The sequence below is a fragment of the Scardinius erythrophthalmus genome (genome assembly GCF_964197995.2).
Source record: "Scardinius erythrophthalmus genome assembly, chromosome: 21".
NCBI classification, from domain to species: Eukaryota; Metazoa; Chordata; class Actinopteri; order Cypriniformes; family Leuciscidae; genus Scardinius; species Scardinius erythrophthalmus.
In genome coordinates, this window is record NC_138241.1 from 33,546,813 (window position 1) to 33,566,561 (window position 19,749).

Consider the following 19,749-nt stretch of genomic DNA (forward strand, 5'->3'; position numbering starts at 1 on the left):
AATCGTTGATATCAAGAACAGACATTTGCACAAGTAACAAAGTAAGTATTGATGTATACAATTATAATTTTTACTAGTAAGAATTGTATTTCTGATAGCCTACGTTAAATTGGAATTTCAACTAGTAAGAAATCAATGATTGATATCAACAATAGAATTTGAATGGCAGCCTATGGTGACATTAAACTAGTGAAATACAAATACAGATATCAAGAATTACAGTTTAAACTTATTCTTAATATCAATAATTCGTATTTCTGCGAGTGATGATGTCATTGCTGACATCAATAATTCACATTTGTACTAGTGGAAATTCAATTGTTGATATCAAGAATATCCTGGGAATGAATGAAGGTTAAAGCGGCTTGCCATAAGCAATCAACGTCAAAGGGGAACAAAATACATTCACCATAGTAGGATCCGAGCGCTTTGTGACCCAGAAGTAAAGCACAGATTCACCGCACATTTCCTGTAGTGGTATAAAAGCCCTACAAGCAATAAAATATTTAGGCCAATTATTAAAAAAAAACTATCGTTTTGAAAGCTACTTACCTAACAAAATGGTGCAACTTGCTTTGTTCATTTCCACAAAAACAATTTGCACTGTACACGAAAGTGTGAAGGTTATTGTGTTGTGTTGTAATATTTCTTTTGTTTTGTGCAAATACTTCCCTCATCCAAAATAATGCAAACTTCACTTACCGTATGAAGCTTTACCTCCTTCATTCCTACAGTAGCCACAGCGATATCCACAACGGACTCCTCTGATCTCCACTATGGTGTACATTTCCCAAGGGATCCTTTAAAGTATGTTCCATGCAAAACTTGAGTCTGTAGTAATAAAAATGTAAACTGTAAAATCCCCCTATCCAAAAACGGTGGTCATTTGTTTATGTGCAGCCGGTGATGGTGCATTTCAAAACATCAGGCTACATGTAAGCTAATGTGAAGTTTGGTTCACTTGTGTGTGTTATAAATTAAACCAAAATTATCTAAATAAAAACGAAATATTCATAAAGGACGGAAATGGTCAAGATACGACAGCTGCCATGCTGAAATAAGAACATGTTCGAAGGATTCAAACGTTTACATAGTCGGCCATTAGATGGCAGTACATGCCCTGTTGTGGACAGAATAACAACTCCATTCACAAATATTGTTTATTAAAGGGATAGTTCACCCAAAAGTGTTGTCATAATTTACTCGCCTTCAAGTTGTTCCAAGCCTGTAAACCTGAGTTTCTTTTTAAGATATTTTGAAGAATGTTGGTAAGCAGACAGTCGACGGCACCAATTGGCTTCCATAGTATTTTATTCCTACAATGGAAGTCAATGGGAACCAACAAACTGTCTGGTTACCAACATTCTTCAAAATATCTTCTTTTGTGTGTTTAAAAGACGTTAAACTCCTACAGGTTTGGAACAATTTGAGGGTGGATGAGTAATGACAAAAAAAAAATTCTAACTATCCCTTCCTATTTTATCGTTAGTTATTGTTGTAATGTTGTACATTCATTTTTCTTGTCATTACTTGTTTTGTGATTAATGCTTTAGCAATGTTATACGTAAACATAATCAGAAGTCAGTCTTCATCATGAAGTTCTTTAAATTGAAAAAAGTGCATTGAATACGTGTTGAAAGAGACGTTTCTTTCAGTATTTATAACTTTAACTATAAATTCCAAGCAATTTTTGGGTGGTATATTTTGTGCGTAACAACTGCCACCAGGTGACAACGCCATTTAAAACCGAACAATTCCGAGCAAATCCGACTAAAAACGAACACCAACCGAACGTAAGCAACAGGATTCGAAGCGGAGTCGAATGTGACCGAGATCATCCGAAAAGACCCGAACATGGACGACGCCCCAGCTGGGAAACAGTTCGTGGGTTGCCTATCAACCGCACATACATCGTCACCGGCCCGATCCATTACAGCCATGCTAGGGCTTGTTGTGTGTCAGTGTCGTAGATGAGACACTAACTGAAAAATGGCCTAATCCTCAGCATTTTGTTTTTCCGAACACTATTAAACCTTTCCGAGGAAATCCTGAACTGGAATTTTGATACTATTGCGGTTATTTTGAGACATCACAGCAGTAGCTAACCGAGAGCTACTTTGGCTTTGACCAATCCGGCCAGGTGAGTTAACTTAACTTCTAGCGTTACCACCTTAACTAACTAGTTTGAGCGGTGTCAGTCTGATCATTGTGATGCTTAGTTTTAGTAGAAGTAAACCTATACGAATGTTAAGTAATTTAAACCAGCTGGTGAGAAATCACAACAAAGTGGCTAACAGTTCGGCTAGGCACATTAGCTGTAGCTAACTATACAAGTATTTAACTTTATTAGTAATTATTCTTAAGGTGGATCGGTACATAATTCACTGTCATTTATCTATAATGACTAAATATAGTGGTCTCACTCACAAGCAGTCTATAGCTAACATGTTGACGTTATATTATGGCATGGATTGATTAGCCTCATCAACTGTTTTTCTTAAAGTCTATTTAATGTTAATAAATAAATAAATTCTGTGTTTATTTTTGAGTGAGGTGATCTGTAGCATAGCTAATCTGATGATTAGTGTCAATCCTCACCAGTATCAGCAGATTATGATGTACTCTAGTGACACATATTCTGATCCATCTGACTAGAATATGGCTAGTCCTGTATGAAAGAGAAACATTTGTCCATTACATTTCTTTTTTAAGTAAATGTAATTAAACTATAGAAATTAACTAAGTAAGTACATTTACAAATATACCAATACATTTGATTTAAACAAGTCATACATTTAACAGTACAGGCATATAGTGAGCAGATTTTTTTTTTACTTAATACATAGTAAAAATATTTTCCACATATTTTTAATAAACATATTTACATTATTAATTGGGTCTTTCTTTATACACGAAAAGTTAACGCTACATTTGACATTTTAGCATTGGTGTCCCTTGCACAACAATGACCATAGTGGTTTCTGTGGCGTATAAATATTGAAACCCCTGATCTAGAAATTAGAATCGCATGATTTTGTAGTTATATGAGGAATAAGATTATGAGGTTTATTGTTTGTTTTGTGCACTAATTAGTTACTTTGACTTTCATTTTCTCATGTCCATTGAGTTTAACTAGTTGTTTATTGGTATCCCAATGATTTTGTGATATTAAAAGTACAAAACTTTCAGCCTGCCAAGTTTGATTATCCTGTGGCAAATCACTCAGTTCTGTTTGTAGCAGCAGTTGGTTGATCCTTGCATTTGCATTTGGCCTCTGGCACAGAGCTTAGTGCAACGAAATCAATAAATTGAGCTCTTTGGTGTCTTAGAGATGGCTTCAAGAAATTGGATACAGTTTTAAAACCATTTCAGTGCATTTCAAAACAGATGAACGCTTCACTCCAAGTTTAATATTGTCTCAGGAGTCGGAATGCAGTTTACCCCTTGGGCTTGGCTGAGTTTGATAAAACTGAGGAGAATTTCATATCTTACAAAGCTCCTTTCAGGTCTTGTTCAGCAAAGCAACAACTGCTCCTGGGGCTCACCATATGTTCCATATGTCACACCACATATCCTTTCTTCTCACTGACTCAAATATACAGTTTGCATGGTATATACAGCAAACCAGATTCAAATGTGCTATCCTCCACATGAGCCTTAGTAATGTTGCCCTCAGACTTTGGTGTGCTTTATAAGTGGTTGACCGGTTTTCAGTGGGCGATAATGATATTGAGAGCCCAGGGTGAAAGACTGACCATGCTCTATTTGCTGACACAAAATAAACACTTATTTTATACAATGTTGGCTTAGAATAAACTTTTTTGGAACATAAATTATCATAATTTTAACAGTAAAAGACTGAAATGCTATGTTAAAATCCTGTTAATTGCCAATATACAGTGAAAAACTGTAATAGATCTAATCCGAGTTCCCAGAATCTGATGGTTTCATTTATCATGTGGCTTTATTTCTTACCACCTGTGTATTTATGATGGTTGTCAGTATTATAAAGGTAATACACAGATTTAAGTACTTTGGTTTATTAACATTATATCAGTTAATGAAATATAATTTTTGCTGTAAAATAATTTCAATCCAAAAACCTTGGCTGACTGTCAACCACAAGTGCTGTTTTTTAACCATACATTTCACAGATTCTTAGAGTGTAGTTTAATAAACACTGGAAAGGCTGGTGGTTAGTTTTGGCACTTTCTGGCACAAGGGTGAATTAACACTTTTGAAAAGAGTGGTTTTTTTTTTCAATGGATAATTTTCAAATGGCTAAATTCAGCACATGTATCAGCCTGGCCAATATTTCGGCCTATCACTGCTCTTCACTGGGCAACGTTTCAGAAACAAGTAATAAAAACTCAGTGAGTGTTTTAGCGCAATTTTCTGACGTCATGGGATCACAACACTAAGAGATAGTAAATCTTTTTATGTTTTTTTTTTTTTTGTGCGTTCCCGAGATTAGACCTTCCTTAACATAATGCCGAAAACCCAAAGTCTCTAGGTGGTCTGGTTGAGGAGGAGATAGAAGTGCAAGATTGGTGCGCACAGACAGAACAGAAATCATGAGTTAACAATCGCAATTTTGTCCGTTGGAAAATTGCGCTAAAAATACACATCTCTATGAGTCTCTAATGAAAAAAATAATCTTGTTTGTGCATGCTGAAGGTTTTACTAATCAGAATTTAACTGAAAAATGTTTTTTGTTATATTTGTGTTTTATAATATTTTCAGGGTGTGCGGGATATCTGCACAGCTATCAGTTGTCATCTTTTAAAGGGGTCCTATTATGCCCTTTTACAAAGTCTTGATTTAGTTTTTGGGGTGTACTATAATGTTTTCATGCTTGATTGTTCAAAAAATTCATTATTTTCACATATTTTACATTATTACAGCACCTCTCTCCCCAGTCTGGCTCGAACATGCCGGTTTCGATGAAGCCCCTCCTTCCGGAATACAAAATGTGCTGTGATTGGTTAGCTGGCCCTGTGTGTTGTGATTGGCAGCCTTAGCGAGTGTTCGGGAAATAGGGAAATACGGCAACGGCATTCTGTCGTTCCATTGCGCATGCGCGACTTTAACTGCTACTTCGCGAAGTTCTACTGTAATCTACTGTAATCAGAACAGCTGATTTGTCGTAGTCATTACTACGTGACAGATTAAGAAAGTTAATGTTATGTGTTAGGTTATGTGGCATTGTAATTGTTTCTGTATATCATTAAATGCCAAAAGTAACCCTTCTCTTGCTTTTTAAAATCAAATCACTTTTTTTTTGCATTTTGTCAGCTGATTAAATTATCCCCACACCGTCCTCTTTGCTGTTGCTTAAATGTCCCGCCCCTCCATAACTGCGTTCTTCTCTGGTGTAAATATTAAGGTTATTTCAAACCAATTCGAGCCCGATTCAGACCCTGACAATGTTAACGAACGAGCAGCATCCAGAACCACTTTGCGAGCACGGATTTCACAGGATGTTTCAGGGTGGTGTGTTTTTTGGAATTATCTTATACATTATATACGATGTTATCCACCATTTAATCGTGATATTTGTCAGAAAACGGAGGTAATACAAACAGTAATCGATCATAAAACCATGGTTAATTTTTCTAAGGAGCGGTGAACCATCTTACAAAAGAGAGAGCTTACAATAGCAAACAGAAAACAAGCTGTTCTCCATAAAATGTGCAGAGCATAGATGAACGATGGGGTAATCATGTTCAGGAACAGAGTTTAAAAATAAAATACTTTTTAACCACTCTTAAGTTCATCAGCCTTAGGAAGGTCAAACAAAGGAGTTTTGGAAACGTTGTCTCTTTGACATAGCGTCCAACACTGTCTTCTCTAATGCAGCTCAACTTCTGTGGGTGCGGATTTCATAAGATCCAGAAAAATCGTGTTGTAGTCCAAACGAGCCGTTTGTTGTAGTTCTTGAAAAGGGAATTCTGTTAAATAAAATATCTCCCTTTGGAGTGGACTTTGAATTTTGTAACCTTGCAGATCTTTTTTTATGCTCAAACAGCAGCATTACACACTAACTAAAGTTGAAAAAGTGGAAAAGCATAATAGGACCTCTTTAAATCCTGTCACTGGACATGATGACAATACTTGTGATGAGACTCAAGTTTGCTGAATCAGGAGACACTCGATAATTGCATTCAGACATAAAGGTATATGAAAATACACATTAAAAATAAAGTGGCAAAAGTGTTCAGCACTTGATCAGGTAATATATATTTCATTGGTAGATACAGGTGATGAAATTTAGTAGCAGACAGTCAGTGATACCACAGTAAAAGAGTGGCGGATTAATTGTTGTTACAGTCCAGTGAAACAAAAGTATTCTAGTATCCCTTTAAGACTGCTGATAGTGTTTGTGAAGTGGAATCACTTTGACCTTGGATATGATGTTGTAATATGTTATTTACAGCTCTGCTGTTAGCACATGAAATGGTGCCAGTACTACTTCACTCTTGTAATGTGGTTAATGAGCGACTATTTCCTTTCACCTTGAGGCCAACAACCCGAAAGAACAGATTATGTGAACGGCACATTCTTATCCAAAGCAATTTGATTTGTCTTGTGTTTCTCATGAAAGCCAAACTGTAGTCCAACAGTACATAAAAGGTTATTATATGTTAACATTGCAGAATGATAGTGTTTTGGGTGTAGAAATCACTCGTTTGTTTGTTAATTAGGATTTTACAGGCAATAGCAGTTGTTTCAGCTGATCCAAGGTCACTTGCTGCAACTCTCAATTGAAAAAGTAGAAATGATAATGTATTTTTCACGGTTGTGCAACATTCAGAATTATATTACGAATACCATGAAATTGAATGCAGAATTATAATTATTATTTTTTTATATAAATTCATAACATTTCATGAACATTTCATTTGTCAGTATGAATCTCACAAAACATTACCATACACACATCTCAAGAAACATTAGATGATATTACGAGCAAAATCATTAGCATTAGAAAAACTGTGTTAAAATGTATATTTAAATATCATCTTACTAAGACATGTTATTTGGAAATATAGAATGCCAAATTATATTATGCATTTTATGTCATTAATCTGCTGCTATATAAATCTCATTAATTTATATTTTTGGCCATATAAATAATAATAACTGCACCAAATTGTTATTTTTGCTCAGTTTGGGCCTCGATGTATCACGGCTGTTCCATAGGCGTCATCTACTGTCAGAGAGTGAATTTACATTTTTATTTAGCATCTCCTTTCCTAGTTCTAGTGGGATTGTTCACACAGAGTGCGTGAGACTGTTTTACACAGCATACAGTAAAGGTGATGATACACAGGGCAATTTTTTTAGCAATGTTGCTGGGCAATCTTGCAGAGCGATTGTTGCTTTGGCACTTTCCCATTGAAAATGGGCAATAAATTTCTATCTGGATAATTTAGATCGGTGGTGGGCCTTGTGTCTCATCTGGTTGCCCATTAACGGCAACATTGCCCAGCAACATTGCTCAAAAAGTTGCCCTGTGTATCATCACCTTCAGTGTTGATAAATTGAACCGGTTGATTGAAAAGATGTCACTCAGAGTGTGTGTGTGTGTGTGTGTGTGTGTGTGTGTGTGTGTGTGTGTGTGTGTGTGTGTGTGTGTGTGTGTGTGTGTGTGTGTGTGTGTGTGTGTGTGTGTGTGTGTGTTTACAGTGGGAGCAGGATTGTGGTGGTTGACTCACTGGGATTGACAGATGCATTGCCGAAGCAATAGTGCAAACAGAAGTCTAACGATCGTTTCGAAGTGGTTTTGGCTGAATGCGTGTTTCAGTGACGTCATACGATGCGTCTAGGCCCAAAATATGTGGGAAATCTGCAGCAATTTAGAAAAATCGCAAGCCCTGAATATCACAGAATTTGTTTGGTTTTGCATTCAATTCTGCAATTGCAGAATCTCAAAATCCTGGAGGGACTGCTTTTCCTGTGATTCCAGTTCAGCATCATGTGATCTGACATTCGATTCAAATTCACACTCATGATTCGAATGGGAGCCAGTTTTTAAATTCTCAATTTTGCCCAAGTTTGATATTAGTGAATGCTGCAGGTGTTGTGAACTTGTACAGATCAATACTCTAATGTGACCCGTTGGCCTGAGATGATGACCTTTACTGTTAAAGATCATGTGAGTTTTGCTGAGCCCAGTGTAATGAGACTTGCACGAACGAGGTCAGAGAAGCTGTGCTATAGATTAAATGTTTCAGCAGCACTGGAGACATGTTACATCATATTTTTTCTGTCTGATATTCTATCATCTGCTTTAAAGTTTCCTTATCAACATAGACTTGGAGTAGCCTATAACTTCTCTTCATTTGAAGCAAGGCTTGATCGATGATATGAACGCAAGTTTGTGAGCTAGATAAATAATTGAATTCAACAAACAAATCAGCAGTGATTTGTAACGTTGTCAAACTTGTTGAGGTCAGAACTTTTAGTTCAGAACTTAACAAGTGTCAGCATGTTTCGGGAAGGCGAATGCTTTGTTGTAGTTTCCATTGAACTGTTCAGAATCAGTTCTCTTATTGATCTGTTGACCACTTTTTCAGATGTCTGAAAAACAGGAATCAATCAGCGCTCGACCTTACGACATCAGGAGGATGTCCACATAAGGCCTTGGTTCGTCAAGATGAGACTGTTATATTCAGACTTGTGGCTGTCAGACTCAGCAGTGTGTGTTTTGAGCATGCTGATGCCAGGAAATCACAAGACCGGTCTGTGTGACAGCAGGCTTAATTGAACATAAGTAAAGGCAGTCAGTCAGTGAATAAGTCTGTAATATGGATCATTTGCAACCTGATGCTTTTATTAGAGCTTGGCTGTCACAAGCTTGTAACGTTTGCTGTCATGCGCTGTTTGTTTTCATGACTCGGCATTAGCGTTGAGTTCAGAAGAACAGCAGCGGGGTGGATGTCCCAGCCATCTGTCCCAAAGGAACTGTTCTAAATCTGCCAAAGGCAATGCGTTTGCTGTTTACATTTGCGATTAATTCAATACGTTCAATTTAATGCAGTTAAATCATCAATCTAATCTGGCCTTTAAACTGTTTCATTCTGTTCTGTGTGAATAATTAGCGCCAGTAACAATTGCAGAAGTTTGAACAAACCCCGAACACTGACTGTAGAGTGCAATAGAGACTGCCCACTTTTTCAGCAGTATTGGTTTCTGAAGTATTTTGCCCATATATATACATATATAAAAGTGTATATGTCTAAAAGCCTTCATTTAAGAGTTACAAGCCATAAACCAAACAGCTACAAGGCAAATCGCAACATTATAAACTATTTGAAACAAAAAGACAAAGTACAGGAATATATACTTAACAGCTTTAATGATGGGAAAGAACTACTATAATAAAATAATTATGTTTATTGCAAAATATGCACATATTTAAGTAGTTTGAGAACATAGGGAGACTATTAGATTATTTGCAGTCTAATGGGAGTGGATGGGCGCTAAAGTGTTTTTTTGGCGCTAATTGCTGGTCGCGATTCTCTGATTGGTGGAGATTTCTTTGAAGAATCAAGGTTAACATTGTTTGTTTTATAAACCAGGAACTCTGCTATTAAACAATTATTTAAAAAGTTTTCCCTTTCCTTATAAAGTATTGGAATTTGGAAGTGAATTGGTGTCAAAGATGATATGCTGATGACTAACCTCACCTTGAGCTGGCTTGGCACAGAGTTTGGTTTGTTATGAAACGCAGCGTGTGACTTTCTCTCCCCCATCACCCTTATATGCTGTATTTATTTTCCATTGGAAAAGTCAGAGTCCTGCTGTCACGGTTAACATAACTTTGGTTCTGACATTAATTCACACTGGACAGCCAATGTGTGTGTATGTTGTTGCTTTAGTAGATTCCTTGCATCCTTTGAACAATAAATTATCAAATGACCAGCAGATTAAATGGTAATATTTGTTAAACGCACTCACCTAGGCGATGGGTGCCAATCCGCTCAAATTAACCCCACGTTATTGCATATTAAAAAGCAGTATTATTTTAGTATCATTAAGATACTATTATAGTTATTCATATTTTGAATATTTTTATATTTTCTGTTTTCATTTCATTTTTAAAGTTTTAGTAAGTTTGTTGTGCGTTTTTGTCATTTATATTAGTTACTATGGTTTTAAATGTCTATAGTTTTTATTAATTTTATTTTAATTTTATTTCAGTATTTTATTTTAGCTATCTGAAAAAATAAATATTAAAGGTTGTTTATATATATATATATATATATATATATATGCATGCATTTTATTTTAGTTAACCTTTATTTTATTTCAAGTAGGCCTAACGAAAATGTTTAATCTAATCTAAACTTGACAATTTATCAAATTAAAGGAATAGTTCACACAAAATTGGTGCTTTTTTGGTAAAAAAAAAAAAAAAAGCTGTGCATATATTCATCAAAAAGCATCCTATTGTGTTCCACAGAAGAAAGAAAAACATTTTTAATTACTGTGAAATATTCCTTAGTATTTGAAATGTATATTCCTGGCTGGCAATTTTAGACAGTGTTCCCTCAGGAAGAACTTGGTACAGTTGGTGCATTTTGCCTCAGAGAGATGGCTCGGCCTGTTTGTCCATTGTCAAGTGGTTTAGTGGCTGATCTCACTGTAGGAGGAATATAGATGTGTCTGTGTTGAGCCAGCGGTAGCATGCCAGAGCACAGCATGCACAGCCTTGGAGCTCCACAGATCTCTTAATGTAGAGATGTGTTGTCAGTCACTCACAGCAAAGCTTTCATGCAGTTACATAAGTTGCACCTTTAGACGTCATAGACACGAAGCAGATTTATGATATTGAGCGTTACAGAACCAGTCTTTCCTGTAAGATACTTTGCAAAACCGTTCTCTTTGCTTTCATTGTTTACCATTATTTCAGCCTTTCGATCTTTAAATGTGTTCAGATAATTAGGCCTAATTCTTCAATGCCAGTTCTTAAAGGATTAGTTAACCCCCCCAAAAAACTCTCGTGTTGTTCAAAATTTCTCTCTTTTGTAAAACATGAAAGATGTCAGGCAGGATGACAGACTCATCACTCAAGTTGATGCAGGGCCTGAATTTCATTTTGGAAAATGGGGGGGAAATCCCCCCTTAGGTGATTCTTATGGGGGGGAATTTTTAATTTGAGGGGGGAGTTTAGACTTTTTTTTTAATTACATTTATCTCGCCTAAATGTATGCTTAGCCTACTCATTGCATTTTTACAATGGGGTCATTTTGTTCTTAAGAATTTACACAACTCAAGGAAGCTTGATTTCAATCTTTGAATTAAATTGAAAAAAGTAGCACAAATAAATACAATAGAATAAAGATATCAATAAAGAGAAATAAAGAGAAAAGTTTTTGCTTAGGTCTAAAACTAGTAGGCTATTCAGAAATACTACAGAGACTGAATAAAGTAGCCTAATCAAATGTAAAATAACACTGGGTAGTATTTTAGTCCTGACTAAATTAAATTCATAGGCTATTAATCCTGATTCCTTAAAATGAAAGCTATGTTTTGTTGTTTTGACAAACAAATTAATGACAGACACATATGGCTGCTGTCCCTTTAAGAGCTAGTGCACGGATCCTGTTTTCATTATACGGTCACGTGCGATTTATGCTTATTTAAGACATAACCGACTGTGTTTAGATTAGAGGATACTCTCCAAGACCGAAATTGACATCATTTTCTTATGTTTTTGACTGTTAAAGCGATTTATAATCCACGAAAAATAACTTTTGTTACCCGCGAGCTGTTTGTGAGGCTGCTTTACTCTATGTATGTGTGCAGAGAAAAAAGCATCTCTCAGACAGCGCGCAAGTACCGAAGAGTTTAAAATCGCGTGACTGTTTAAACTGGTGAGACTTGAAAAGACGTGCAAATGGTAAACTTTAGTTACTCGTGATGCAATGCTGGCCCGATCGACTCCCGAAACGCGAGAGTGTATTTCCGCCGCCTGCTGCGCGCTTAACGATTGCATTGTGCAACCCATTTTGAGAGACGCGAGATAGAAGACGCAGCGCCGCTGAATCACTCACGCTGTTTGTGAAATTGCGTCTCGCAGACAGTTTTAAAATGACTGATTTGATTTTCCATCTGCGTGGATTAATTTACTAATACAACCTGAACCTACATGCTAAAGTGAATCAATGTTTGCGGGAATTTCCCGCATTATAAATGGGAGACCTGCGGGAATGATAAAAAATATGCGCAATACCCGCAATCCCGCACCGAAATTCAAGCCCTGTGATGTTGACTATTTTTCCTTTGTTTTTCCATAACTATCCCTTTAAAGACCCCAGGTGATCAGTATTAGAGCGTTTTGTCGATTTCTGTTAGCTTTGGGTCTACATCTACATAGTTATTCATAACGCTCTTCCTCTTGTCTCCTAACAGGTGGAGTTTCAGGATGCAGCAGTACTGAGGATGCTGATTGTCTTAGTTTTGCTCACGATGGCTGTGAGCAGTGAAGCTGAGGTCTGCACAGGCCAGCACAACTGCTCCAGCTCCAACAGCTCCAAGGACTACTGCTATACGGGCCGGATCCGCAGCACGGTGCTCCAGGGCCTGCCCTTCGGAGGAGTGCCCACCGTACTCGCCCTTGACTTCATGTGCTTCTTGGTGCGCATCACAAACCCTACAATTTTCCGTTTCTGTTAATTTTCCATGAGTTAGTCATTCAAAGTCAACATGAAATTTATCTTGACCCTGTTCACTTTCTTAACACACATTCCCGGTCTTGTTGCGCACTGTTTTGGAAATGCATGTTATAGATTTTATTGTAAACTCAATCTTCCGGTGAAAGTGAAAAACTTTTCTCTGGTGGTATGTGCCGGAATTCTCCAGTCATTTTGACCACTTAAAGGTGATGTAAGATTTTTTTATGTTAAAGTCCCCGTGAACTGGAAGTTGCAAATGACTTTTCTCTAGTGTTGTGATGTATTTTTAAGTGAAACAGAATATTGAACAGAGGGCAGGGTTTTACTTTAGCACTCCTCCTCTCCATCTCTGCTCATAGCAGACTAACGGTGTGAGGGGAGTGGTTTAGCGTTTTCAACCCAAGCCATCAAACTGACATCATCAGAAAAGGAACGCCATTCCAGACTGGAAGTAACTTTTCAGGTTTTGATTAAAGATTACCACGAAAAAAAAAAAATTCTGTGTATTAACTTGAACGGATTAATTGTTTACCACAAGACTAGTAATATGCGCTAACAAAGTAAATAGGGTCAATTTTGATTTCATGTCGACTTTAAAATACATTATCTTAACCCAGTTTATTGTTCATTGCCTGGAAACAAAGCCTTTGTGACGCAAAACGTACTCGGTTACTAACGTAACCTCGGTTCTCTCTAGAAGAGGGAACGAGTATTGCGTAAGTAGCTTACGCATCGGGAAAGTCTTCTTTCTTCGAGATCTGAAGCCAAAAAATTATCCTTAATTTTGTATTCATTGTCAACGCAGTGCAGCAGCCGACAGACCTAGGCAGGCTGTATAAGCGTGCTCATTGGCTGCTCGGCTGCAACTGCTTAAGCCTATCGGTGAGCGCTCTGAACGCGGCAACCAATGAGGGCGCTTCGCGCCCTCCACACCCTTCTAACCGTCAGAATGGGCGTGGCCAGCGTGTATATATTCAGCGCTCACAGGCTAAAATTCTGGTTTTCGCAGTCTGAAGCGCAAAAGCTCGTGGCGCGACACGGCAGGTTACGCAATACTCGTTCCCTCTTCTAGAGAGAACCGAGGTTACGTTAGTAACCGAGTACGTTCTCTTACGAGAGGTTCTCTCGTATTGCGTAAGTAGCTTACGCATCGGGAACCCTTTGTCAACGCCGTGTGCGCCGAGCATCCAGCCCATGAATCCCAGGGGAACCGGGGAAACACTCTGCTGGAAAATGTGGCCGGTCGAGAGACGGGCCAGCGTAGTACATGCACTTCATGCAGCATATGAAATAGAGCGGCGCGGCCGGTCTATAAACATAGCAGTACAACAGTAGGGCCGGCGGAGCGAGCCCATACAGTACATAAGCACTCATAAGGGTAGGAGAAAACGAAATAGTCGGTCTCACATGAAGAGAAAAATTCCCGTGCGGCAGAAAATAATGCGGGCGGCCAGCAGCGCGGGCCAGCACCGATAACAGCGCGTAACGGGAAATAGGAAACAGAACGGATCAGCCGGTCTGAGTCAAACACTTCACCCTGAGTAGTTACCAGAATAGCGCCAGCATATGAACGTAGTCTGCACACGGGAGCTGGGCAGAGCGTACATGTCACTTATACCGACAATATTTTTGCCTGTAGGGCAGGAACTTCCAGGTTATAAAACCTCACGAATGTAGACGGGGAGGCCCAGCCCGCCGCCATACAAATGTCGTGGATAGAAATTCCGCTGGACCAGGCCCACGACGAGGCCATGCCTCTAGTGGAATGGGCTCTGATGCCCAGAGGGCACTGCAGGTGTTTGGAGGCATAAGCTGCTGCTATCGCGTCCACTATCCACCTGGACAAGCTCTGCTTCGAGGCGGCAAGACCCTTGGTGCGTCCGCCGAAGGAAACAAAGAGCTGCTCTGAACGCCTGAAAGCGGCGGAGCGCGTGATGTAAACTCTCAGCGCCCGGACAGGGCATAGGAGGTTATCACTGTCCCCACCATCGGATGCTGGCAGAGCCGAGAGGGAAATAACTTGTGCCCTAAACGGGGTTCCAATCGCTTTGGGGATGTAACCGTGCCTCGGTCTGAGAATGACTTTCGAGTCATTCGGCCCGAACTCGAGACATGCAGGGCTAGCAGATAGCGCGTGCAAATCACCCACTCGTTTGACTGAAGACAAAGCTATCAGAAAAACGGTTTTAAGCGACAGATACTTTAGATCCGCGGATTCAAGCGGTTCAAAGGGAAAAGCCTTTAGGGCCGCCAGGACCAAGGACAGATCCCACGAGGGAACCGAGGGGGGCCGCGGGGGGTTCATCCGTCTAGCTCCTCTGAGGAAGCGGATAATGAGCTCATTCCTTCCCATTGCCCGGCCGAGCGTCGTCTCAGCGAACGCTGTAATAGCGGCCACATATACTTTGAGCGTGGAAGGGGATCTGCCCTTTTCCAACAGCTCTTGCAAGAAGGAGAGCACCCGCGGAACCCCGCATGCGCGCGGATCCAGGTTTTGAGTAGCGCACCATTTAGAAAACACCGACCATTTAGACGCGTAGAGCCGTCTCGTGGAGGGGGCTCTAGACTGCGTGATCGTTTTCACGACCCCTTCTGACAGGTCAACGGGTATCCGTTGATCACCCATGCATGCAGCGACCAGCGCTCTGGATGGGGATGCCAGATCGATCCAGCGGCTTGGGAGAGGAGATCCTTTCTCACCGGGATCGGCCATGGGGGTGAGTGCGACAGCCTCACTAGCTCTGGGTACCAAGTTTGGTTTTCCCATCGCGGGGCTATAAGCAGCACTGAGTGGTGCGTTTCTCTGATCCTCGAAATGACCTGTGGCAACAGGGAGATTGGAGGAAAAGCATACAGCGGGAGGCTGGGCCATGTCTGGGACAGCGCGTCCTCGCTCTTCGAGTAAAACTTCGGGCATTGAGCATTGTCTTTCGACGCAAAGAGGTCGATTTCCGCTCTGCCGAATAGGCGCCAGAGAAACTGGACTGTCTGGGGGTGCAGAGACCATTCTCCCGGGGGAATGTTGTCCCTGGACAGTCTGTCTGGACCGACATTCAGGTGGCCCGGCACGTGCGCGGCTCTCAGCGAGCGCAGCGAGCGGTAAGCCCACACGAGGAGGCGTTCTGTCAGCCTGCACAGGTTCCTGGATCTGACACCGCCCTGTCGGTTCACATAGGATACCACGGACATGTTGTCCGAGCGGACTAGCACATGGTGATCACCGTATGAATGGGAGGAAGCGCCTGAGCGCGTTCTCGACCGCTATCATCTCCAAACAGTTTATGTGGAGGCATCTTTCCCGGTCTGACCATAGGCCAAAAGCCGGTTTGCCCTCGAACAGAGCGCCCCAGCCTGAGGTGGAAGCGTCCGTCGAGATAACTTTGCGGTGTGAGATAGCTCCCATTGTCACTCCCCGCTGGTACCAGTCGGCCGCTAACCAGGGCTTCAGAGCTGAAACGCAGCTCTGAGTCACTCTGATGCGAATACCGCCGGAAGCCCATGCTCTGTGAGGCACTCGGGCATTCAGCCAGCGTTGTAGCGGGCGCATTCGTAAAAGACCCAGCCGAAGCACTGCTGCGGCTGAGGCCATACAACCCAGTAGCCTCTGAAATGTTTTGAGAGGTACGGTGCTGCCCGGCCGGAGGGACGCGGCCAGGCGTTGAATGCAGCGCGCGCGCTGTGTCGACAGGCGGGCCGTCATCGCTACAGTGTCCAGATCCAAACCCAGAAAAGAGGTTGATTGACTGGGCACGAGCGAGCTCTTGGTCCAGTTGACCGTAAGCCCCAGGCTGTCCAGATGGCTTAAAAGCACTGTTCTGTGGGCGATGAGTTCGGCCTCTGACTGTGCTAGGATCAGCCAGTCGTCCAAGTAGTTCAAAATTCGCATTCCCCGACCCCTCAGGGGAGCGAGAGCCGTGTCCATGCACTTCGGGAATGTGCGAGGTGCCAAAGACAGGCCGAACGGCAGGACGGTGTACTGATATACCTGACCGTCGAAGGCGAATCTCAAGAATGGCCTGTGACGGGGTATTATCTGGATCTGAAAGTATGCGTCTTTCAGATCGAGAGATATAAACCAGTCCCTCGGGCGAATTTGCGCGAGGATTTGTCTGGTTGTGAGCATTTTGAACGGTCTTTTCATAAGAGCCTTGTTCAAACGTCTCAGATCTAGAATTGGTCTGAGAGCTCCGTCCTTCTTGGGAACGAGGAAATAACGGCTGTAAAAGCCCGACTCGCTCATGGAAGGGGAAACCGGTTCTATTGCCCTTTTGCACAGAAGTGTGGCTATTTCTGCTCGAAGTAGATGTGCTACTTCCCCATTCACTCTGGTCTCGACGCGCGCTTGAAAGCGCGGAGGGCGGCGAGCGAACTGCAGAGTATAGCCTCGTTTTACTGTGCTCAGCACCCATTCTGACGCGCCTGGAATAGCTTCCCACGCTTTCGCGTGTGCGGCCAGGGGCAGAATAGCCTCCGGGCTCTGATCGCCGCTGATCGCGGGCTCGAGAGCTCGAAACGGAGGGGCGGGCGTGATGCGCGCGCTCTAGGTGCTTAGATACGGCGGGTCGCTCACAGCGGTGACCGGCCGTTTTACACACAGCGTCCCGGTGGCTTTTGACGGGGAACATACAGTGTGAAGCATGACGCTCGAAGGCGGCGTCGGCGGCGAAGTAAGAGAGCGGATGTGTGAGCGCGTAGAAGCGGGCACAGCATCCGTGTTTATAACCTGACCGGTACAGAGGGGTTGTGTAACAGAGCGGGCAGTGGGTAGGTGTGGGCACAGCGGGGTGGACACATGACCTACTTTTGACACTCGAGCGGCTTGTGCCAGCTTTATGCGAGTGGGCTCTGAGAGAGACACGGGGTTTACAGTGCTTGTGTGCAGAGGTGAACACAGATAAGTGGGCACATTTACTGCATTTGAAACCCTTACAGCGCGAGGCGCGCGACCAGGCATAATACTCTCTTTGAGATTTCTCTGGGTCGCCGTGAAAACGGCGGTTGTGTGCAGGCGAGAGGGTGAGTTCACCGGCTCGTTGGCTGCGAAATGAGTGTATGCAGTAACCGTGGCAACGGGGACTGACAGAGCTTGAAGCTTTGACGACGGTCCGGCCGCGGCGGGACCCAATCGTCGCTTCTCTCCTCGGGCTAGGAGGATTTTGGAGGCTCAGGCTTCACCGCGATCCTCTGCCGGGGTCCCCGGGGAGGCGGCGGTCTAGCGCGGCTGGTCGAGCGAGAGCGAGGGCGGCCGCCCTGTCGTCGCTGCGAGGACGGAGGTCGAGCTGGACGCTGGGCAGAGCTTTGTGCAGGCTGGTCCGAAGGACGGCGTGCAGCGGGTCTGGAGCGTCGAGGCAGAAACAAATTCATTGCCTCAGAAGTCTTTTTCACCTCCGAAAAGCGGTCGACGATCCCGCTAACCGCTGGGCCGAACAGGCCGGTGGGGGAGAGGGGGGCGTTGAGAAACACCGCGCGCTCAGACTCCCTCATGTCCGCGAGCGTGAGCCAGAGATGCCTCTCTGTAACTGACAGAGAGGCCATGCACCTTCCAATGGCCTGGGCAGCGGATTTCGTGGCGCGAAGGGAAAGGTCCGTCGCGCTCCTCAAATCCGTAAGGGAAGCAGGCTCCGAGCGCTTCTCGTCCAGATCACGGAGGAGGTTAGCCTGGAGAATCTGCAGTACTGCCATAGAGTGGAGTGCTGATGCGGCCTGCCCCGCGGCGGCGAAAGCGCGGCCGACGAGGGCTGAAGTGGTCCTGCATGCTTTGGACGGGAGGGCAGCCTTTGAGCGCCAACGAGAGGGCGGGCAAAGGTGCGCTGCGACCGCCTCCTCCACAGGGGGGATGGAATTATACCCCTTCTCAGCGGCGCCGTCAACCTGTGAGAGCGTCGATGAGGCATGTGAAGACACTCTCGCGGAGAATGGAGCATTCCATGACTTCGAGAGCTCGCTGTGAAGCTCCGGCAGGAAGGGTGCTTTTCTGGACGCCGGCTGTCGGCGGCGGTGGTGAAGGAAGCAGCCGTCGAGTCTGTTCGGGGCTGGCTCTTCCGGGGAAGACCAGTCAAGGCCCAGCTGTTCGACAGCTCGCGTGAGGAGGCGTAAAAGTTCCGCGTCCTCGCCCGCTCGAGATCGGCCTGAATCCTGGACTGACGAGGAGGCAGTGGACCATTCCTCACTGTCAGAGGCCAGGAGAGAACAGCTGTCCGCGGCGCGTTCACCAAAGTCATCCGCCTCATCCCCTGAAGCAGCGGAGGCGCGGGCGAGAGCCGGCGGCTGCGCGGCCGAGAGGGGGGGCGGGGAAGGCGAGGGAGAAGCTCGAGGGAGAGACTCCGGCGAGCTTCTGTGCGCCTGGTTGGTCTCCGGCGGTCGCTGTGAGCGGCGCTTCTTCTTGCGCGGCCCAGCAGGGACGGGCGGGGAGACATGCTGATCGAAAACTTCAAGCCGAGCCCGCAGGGTCGACATTGAAAGTTCCTCGCACTCGGGGCAGCCGCCCGTGGAGAGTGCGGTGGCGGCGTGATCGCGGCCCAGGCAGAGAGCGCAGATGTGATGGCGGTCTCCGTCGCTGAGCGGGGCGTGGCACGAGCCGCAAGAAAAACGGGGCATTTTTATAAAAACGCCCCGTGCTCTTTTAGAGAAGAGGGTGTGTTGCAGTAGGCGAACACACAGCAGTGAAAAAGGATATGACGCCGGATAGCGTAGCAGGCACGGAAGGCTGAAGGCGGCGAAGGCGGCCGGCTTCTTCAGGCGCTGTCCTAGGCTTGCTGGTCGCTGGTTTCAACGGCGGCGGCTTCTCCAGATCCAGCGATGCGAAGAGCTTCGCTGAAGACAAGAAAATCAGAATTTTAACCTGTGAGCGCTGAATATATACACGCTGGCCACGCCCATTCTGACGGTTAGAAGGGTGTGGAGGGCGCGAAGCGCCCTCATTGGTTGCCGCGTTCAGAGCGCTCACCGATAGGCTTAAGCAGTTGCAGCCGAGCAGCCAATGAGCACGCTTATACAGCCTGCCTAGGTCTGTCGGCTGCTGCACTGCGTTGACAATGAATACAAAATTAAGGATAATTTTTTGGCT

The 19,749-nt window shown here is 43.6% G+C and overlaps 2 protein-coding genes across 5 annotated transcripts in view; one reads left to right on the forward strand and one right to left on the reverse strand.

The window, feature by feature from the left end:
* Positions 1 to 1,127, reverse strand: part of ate1 (arginyltransferase 1) — a 91,215-nt gene extending 90,088 nt beyond the window's left edge. The window contains exon 1 of one of the 2 annotated variants that reach the window (XM_081351207.1): positions 703 to 1,127. In XM_081351207.1, the coding sequence (XP_081207333.1) occupies positions 703 to 787 (85 nt within the window). In that variant the 5' untranslated portion in view covers positions 788 to 1,127. The remainder of the gene's footprint in view (positions 1 to 702) is intronic. The other variant, XM_081351208.1, reaches the window with a different exon arrangement.
* Positions 1,128 to 1,891: 764 nt separating this feature from the next.
* Positions 1,892 to 19,749, forward strand: part of tmem63ba (transmembrane protein 63Ba) — a 41,564-nt gene continuing 23,706 nt past the window's right edge. For 2 of the 3 annotated variants that reach the window (XM_081351033.1, XM_081351031.1), the window contains exons 1-2: positions 1,905 to 2,140; positions 12,421 to 12,645. In XM_081351033.1, the coding sequence (XP_081207159.1) occupies positions 12,451 to 12,645 (195 nt within the window). In that variant the 5' untranslated portion in view covers positions 1,905 to 2,140; positions 12,421 to 12,450. Of the gene's footprint in view, positions 2,141 to 12,420; positions 12,646 to 19,749 lie in introns of all 3 variants that reach the window. The other variant, XM_081351032.1, reaches the window with a different exon arrangement.